This window comes from Passer domesticus, chromosome 19 (assembly GCF_036417665.1).
Source record: "Passer domesticus isolate bPasDom1 chromosome 19, bPasDom1.hap1, whole genome shotgun sequence".
Taxonomy (NCBI): Eukaryota; Metazoa; Chordata; class Aves; order Passeriformes; family Passeridae; genus Passer; species Passer domesticus.
The window spans coordinates 9,048,417-9,054,416 of record NC_087492.1 but is presented as its reverse complement, the minus strand read 5'-3'; the positions used below and the strand labels follow the sequence as shown (position 1 = coordinate 9,054,416).

Sequence of the window (6,000 nt, the reverse complement as noted above, 5' to 3'; positions counted from 1 at the left end):
CTTTCAGTTTCAAGGGCAATGCAGAAAGAATCATCCTTAACATCCACAACAGTGGACTCATCAGTTTCCTTAACTGAGGTGAAGAGTGTATAAGGACTTGCTACCACTGGGTCTCACACCAGTCTCACACTATTTCCTTGACAGCTCTGACATCTTGTACTGGCCTGTGTTCCTTAGTGTGTGCTTCCTTTACTGGCAGGAGAGGAGTCCTATATTGTGACTCACATTCCCTTAGTGACCCATCTTCCAAAATTTAGCAATTCATTCTTCTAACCCTCTTCTACCTTCTAACTTCAAAGAATAATTGTTCTGCCTGACCAGTCTTCCATCAGGCTCCAACCGAATCCTTACTGGTTCCAGTGTCTTGATTTCCCTGGAATTCCATTGGTGCACACCAACACAGTGACAGTGTTTTCCCCCTCCTCCCACCAGGGATGTGCAGGCGGGAAATACTTGTCCAGCATTCCCTGCTGAACATTCTGAGCATGCCCTCTCTCAGCCTCTTCCCCCACTTTTGCCATTACCACAATTCCTCCACCTGGAGTTAACAGTGTGTCTGAACGACCTTCCTAAAATCCCAGGGCTCTTTGCCTTGAACCCACTGGATTAGGGCATCAGAGGATCTTCCGGAAAAATCTTTGGAGTGCACCGGAGTCCTCTCGATCCCATGAATCCATGGAGCAAAAGAAGGAGGAAAGTTCCACCTGGGCCATTAGCAACTGTCACCAAAACCAGGATAAATGAAATCCTCAAAGACTATCCTTTTAGTTTTGGCAAGTTGGGCGTTACTTTATTCTTCTCAGGACGAGTGGAGCGGATAGTTCGAGCCACACACACAGAAAAAATTTTGACTTAGTTATCTGTTTTTTGCAAACAAAGGAATCAATGGTCATCCATTCTCAATGCCATCATTCTCTTCATTACTTTGCATTCTAACTGCTGTTGGGCTTCACCCATGGAGACTCTCTGCCCTGACCAGCAGCAGCAGCAGGGCTGGCCCGGAGGCAGAGCCACAGCAGGGGCAAGGAGCTGAAGGGGCACCAGGGAGAGCGGGGAAGAGAGAGGCTGGTGAGACAAGGCCCGGCCTGTAATTTTAAAGGTTTTTATTAACAAGATAACTTAACGCTACTTAACTAATTATATACTAATTTAATACAACTAAAATGTCATCTTTCTGATGACTGTTGTTACAGGCGTTTCTCGCTTCGGACAAGATGTCCCAGGTCGAGGACTGGGTGATGAGTCCTGTCCATGTGGCTGGGGGCTGTTGATGTCCGGCAGGACTGGAGAGGCTGGTCGAGCCCTGGGGCCCGTGAGACCTGTCGGGGAGCTGTTCGTGGCTGGTGCTCTCGTGAGGCGGCAGGGCCTGGGGGTGAAGTGAGGGTGAGCTGCCACAGGTGCTGGCCCCACCCACCAGAACTCAAGCACTTGTCCCACACTGGCCATGGCCATTTTCCCACCTCACTCCAGCTCCAAGCTCAGTTACCCCATGTACCAGTCCTCCCAATCCATTCTGCCCCTTCCTTCTTACCCCAGACGCAAAATACCCATGCCACATTAGCCAGATCTGCACACAGAGCCTTATTCATTCTACAGCCCGTACCCAGCAGATAATCAGCCCCCTGTTCATTATCCCCCATGCCCTAACGGGGCCATACCTGATGCGTCCTCTGTCCTGATTGCCATACGATGCTGGTCATTACGGCTCCTGGAGATGTGTCCGTCACTGGGCTGCAGCAGGGTCACACTGGGCTGAGGAGGAGAGGGCAGCTGGCTGCAATGCAGGGCCCAATCCAGCATCCCCCAATGAACCTCCCAACCCAGGTCTCCCTGGGAACTGAAGGCACAGATTGCCGCTGGATAGTCAGCAATGCCATCAAGCCTCAGTCGCCATTCTGTGTCCCCACCTTCATCATGCCTACCTTGTTGTGGAGTACCAGGAAACGCTGCAGCTCTGCACTTGTATATGGAGAAGCCTTGATGTTCTGCATGGTGGAGCAGCGGCTCTGATGGTCCCCAGAGCTCTGCGGCACACGGGGGACCCTGCCATTGACCAACTGCCTCCTGTGGGATGGGGCAGAGGATCCTCAGTGCCCAGCCCTGTGGCACCCTGGGCACCACCCTGCTGTGCCAGGGAGGGGACGGGCAGTGCTGCCTGCAGGGACATGTCCCTGCCAGCTCCTGTCCACCAGCTGCAGGAGCCCCAAGCCCATCCACCCGGCTGGATCTGCTGGCTCTGTCCCCACAGCCAGGTGTGCTGGCCATGGCCGTGGCAGGTCCCTGTGCACAGGACACCAGCTGGCAGGAGCTGGCCTGTCCCAGCTGCAGGGCTTGGTTTTGGGAACTCCTTTCACAGGAAGCACACAACTCCCCACCAAGCTTGAGCTCAAATTGAAAACAGACACAGCTCATCAGATGTGCTTTCAGCAACCTTGGGACAGAGATGTGGGTGAGACAGGGCAGGGCAGGGCAAGGAATGCAAAACCCCTCAGACGTGGGGCAAGCACTGGCCCTCCACAGCTGCCTTCTGCTCCCCAGCTCTGCCCAGCCCCGCCAGGCTCCTCTGCCCCAGGCCAGGTGCAGAGCCCTCCTTGCTGTGGCAGGGCTATGCTGCACCCCAGGAGCCAGAGATGTGTCCTCAGGGCCCTTACCTTTGGCTGTGCTGTGGCTCCTTGCTGGGGGGCATTGGCTGCAAATAAGGCAGTGTCTCGGATGACCTGGGGAGGGCAGGAGTCATAGGGGTGTGACAGGGGACCAACAACCTGTTCCTGTTGGAGGCGGCACCCACAAACCCATGGGATTGTACCCCATGGCATCCCGCTGCCTGTAGCCCTTGGGATGAGTGCCCACAGCCCCTGCTGATGGGCAGGGCTGCAGAGGGGGCTCCCCACATCAGCCCCTCCCCAGCAGACAGTGGCACCCCTGTGCCCAGCAGGGTCACTGCTGGCACCCATCTCCCCCACGCCAGCCCCGCTGCCCCCATGCCCTGGTGCTACTCACTGGCCAGGAACCTGCACGGTGAGCATGCGGTCACAGGACAGGCACGTGAAAGGCACTGGCAGCTGCCTGAGGAGGGTGAGGGAAGAGGGCTGGCTGAGCTCCTGGGGCCACAGCCCTGCAGCACACAGGCAGCAGCTGGCGGGCAGCAGCCAGGCGCTGGGCAGCTCACGGCACAGGGTCACGGCGTTTGCAGGCTGAACCGTGGGCTCTTGAGCCTCTTTCTCCCCATCCCCAAGGTGCTGGCTGAGGCCAGGGGAAGGCCACAGGCACCCATGTCACCATCCCAAGCAGCCCCTGCAGCGCTTGCAGCCCCTCTCGGGCACCAAAGTCCCCTGTGTGCATGGCAGGAGGGCAGGGCATGATCCAGCTCTGGGACACGGCGTGTCACAGCCCTGCCTGGGAGGAGCAGTTGCCCTCTCCCAGCCTGGCTTCTGGGAGCCTTTGCACCCACGGCCCCATTTTGCTTTGGGAAGGCTCTGTCCTGCAGGTGCCCTCTCCTTGTTCTTCCTTGCCTGTGTGCAACCTGCTGCTGGTGGAAGGATAAGGTGCAGCGGCTTCATCAGCTTCCCTGAGGTTCATTTAGCAGCAGAATTGGTGCCGTGGCAGGGGACCAGAGGGGCAGTGTGTGGGAGAGCTGGAGGGAATAGGATCATCACTGTCCCCAAAGCCATCAGTGTCTCCATCACACTCACTTCTTATACCCAGCAGCATTTTCACGCGACAGCCTATTCTCGAGCTCTTCCATGTTCCTGTTCCAGGAGTCCTCCAGGTGTTTGCGGAACGTCTTCAGCTCCAGGCGATCCAGCTGTGAACAGGTGCACAGCCTCAGCCAGCTGCCCCAGGAGGTGACATGGAGCTCTCCCGGGAAAAGCCTGGAGGGGGATCCTCAGAGGGATGCTGTCTCAGGCTGCCAAGTCCCAAAGGTGCCAGTTCCTCAAGGTGGGGACCAGGTACCCCTCACCTTCTCTTCCATTGCATCACTGATCTGCTGCTGCATCTTATTCCAGTGCTGCTCCTGGCCTGAAATCTGGCTCTGCAACTCCTCCATCCTCTCATCCAGCTCCTCCATGTTCTCTTCAAATTGGCTGCAATTGACTTTGCTGCCCAAGGCAGCTTTGTCCGCCTTCTAGCAGAGGGGAAGAGCAGGAGAGCGGTGGGGAAAGGGATGAGGAAGGACAGGCAGGGCCAGCGTGTGTGAGGGGAGAGGGAGGAGTGCTTCCCCCAGGCCAGCATGGCCCTTTCAGGCTGCTGTGGCCCCATTTGCCCCGTCAGCCTGGTGAGCTTGGTCCCACCATCTGGAGGGTGAGGGACCCCCTGAACTCAGGAAATTCTCCCTCTCCACACCAGTTCTGGCCCCCAGCCCCCAAGGGCAAGGGGCATTTGTCACCCTGCCCGGGAGCCCCTGGGCTGGTACAGAGGCCCCTCTAGACTGTACCATGTCCATTGCTGCCAGCATGTCCTGCTGATCTGCCTTCTCCTTCTGCAGCTTCTCCAGAGACTGGAACAGCATCTTTCAGCACAGAAAGGAACTCATCACACCACAGTAAGGTGGTGGCACACTGCAGGATGTAGAAGCACACCCCTCTCCCCCTGCCCAAAAACCTCAAGGGAATGCACTTGGGACCAGCACAGTGCTGTGAGGAGGTCAGCAGGAGATTCCTTGTGATCCCTGAATGGAGTCGTCTTGGGGGATGCTCTGACCAAAAAGGGGTTTCAGCCACCTACCGTGATATCCTTCTGCTTTTGTTGAGAGTCCTTCTGGAGCATCCCTGAGGCAAGGTTGAGTTTCTCATAGTCTTTTTGGATCTGCAAAAACTTGGCTTCCATTTGCTGTCTCAGCTCCTGATCCTGCTCCCGGGATGGAAGAACATAAGGTGCTGACCCAAGGGGGGTCTGTTTGCTCCTCAGGGGCAAACACACATGACTCAGTCAGTGGCCATGAGCCCACTATGTCAAGAGGACATTTGTATCAAGGCTTTAATTACTGTCCATGCCACTGACTGGTCCAGGCCAATTTGGGCAATTTGGCTCTCCCATAAGATTACAGCAAAGCACAACAGAGCATGAAGATGTGGCATGGAGCTGCAACAGGACCGTGCCAGGAGTGGTGGGAGTGCTCCCCCAGGACCTCACCTGCTCATTCAGCTGGTCGGCTGTCTCATTCAGCATCTGCTCCAGCATGGCATTCCTCCTCTCCTGCTGCTCTCCCATCTTCTGCAGCTCACGCCTTGTCTCCTGCCGCAAAGCCCTGGCCAGCGGGATGGGGGCAAGGGCAGGGTTACCCCTGCAGGGCTGCTGGGCACCTTGTGCCCACAAACCAGGATGCAGCCAGACCATCTGGGCTCCCTTGCAGCCCCCCAGGGTATGAAACCCACTCCTGTCCTCTTACTCAATTTGCTGAGAGATCTCCTTGCTGCTCTCTTCTTTCCACTTGGCTGTATCCTTCCTCAGCTTTTTAAGGTCTTCCTCCAGCTTCTTCATCTGGAAAGGACAGTGACAGTAGAGTCAGGGCCCAGCCATCATGTTGTCCCAGCGTGTGGGCCCTTTAGCTGCATGGGCAGCCCCACGGTCCTCCACCTGGGCCTGAGGCCCTGACACCAAAAACTGATTGTGGAGCCACATTGAAGTTCCCCATGAGAGCCCAAAGATTACATGACCCAACAGCTCACTAAGGCAAGAGACTCCTTAAGCTTCTTTATGTCTCCTTCCATGAGGAGCTGTGTTGTCTTTATCTTGTCAACCTCCTCACGCAGATCCTGGATGAGAGTCATGTCCTAGGAGAGAGCAGTGGTGGCAGTGAGCCTCAGGGAGGGTCAGTGGGGACCCACAAGCCCTCGAGCCCTGCTGTGGTTTGCCAAGCACTGGGGACAGTGCAGGGCCAAGCTCAGCCAGGCTGGCAGGGCTCTGCAGGCAGCACGGTCCATGCATCTAGCAGGGCCAAGAGTGCTGAGCTTCCAACCAGCAGGGCAGAGGGTACGGGCTGCAGTCTCAGACCCAAAA

The 6,000-nt window shown here is 56.6% G+C and overlaps 1 protein-coding gene across 3 annotated transcripts in view; it reads right to left on the bottom strand.

Moving 5' to 3' along the window:
• Positions 1 to 2,636: 2,636 nt before the first annotated feature.
• Positions 2,637 to 6,000, bottom strand: part of LOC135283841 (glutamine-rich protein 2-like) — a 63,564-nt gene continuing 60,200 nt past the window's right edge. For 2 of the 3 annotated variants that reach the window (XM_064394962.1, XM_064394961.1), the window contains exons 4-12: positions 5,670 to 5,774; positions 5,390 to 5,481; positions 5,134 to 5,248; positions 4,726 to 4,848; positions 4,436 to 4,510; positions 3,962 to 4,126; positions 3,693 to 3,805; positions 3,001 to 3,066; positions 2,637 to 2,717 (exon numbers count right to left, since the gene is read on the bottom strand). In XM_064394962.1, coding sequence (XP_064251032.1) covers positions 2,648 to 2,717; positions 3,001 to 3,066; positions 3,693 to 3,805; positions 3,962 to 4,126; positions 4,436 to 4,510; positions 4,726 to 4,848; positions 5,134 to 5,248; positions 5,390 to 5,481; positions 5,670 to 5,774 — 924 coding nt within the window. In that variant the 3' untranslated portion in view covers positions 2,637 to 2,647. Of the gene's footprint in view, positions 2,718 to 3,000; positions 3,067 to 3,692; positions 3,806 to 3,873; positions 4,127 to 4,435; positions 4,511 to 4,725; positions 4,849 to 5,133; positions 5,249 to 5,389; positions 5,482 to 5,669; positions 5,775 to 6,000 lie in introns of those variants that run through there. The other variant, XM_064394963.1, reaches the window with a different exon arrangement.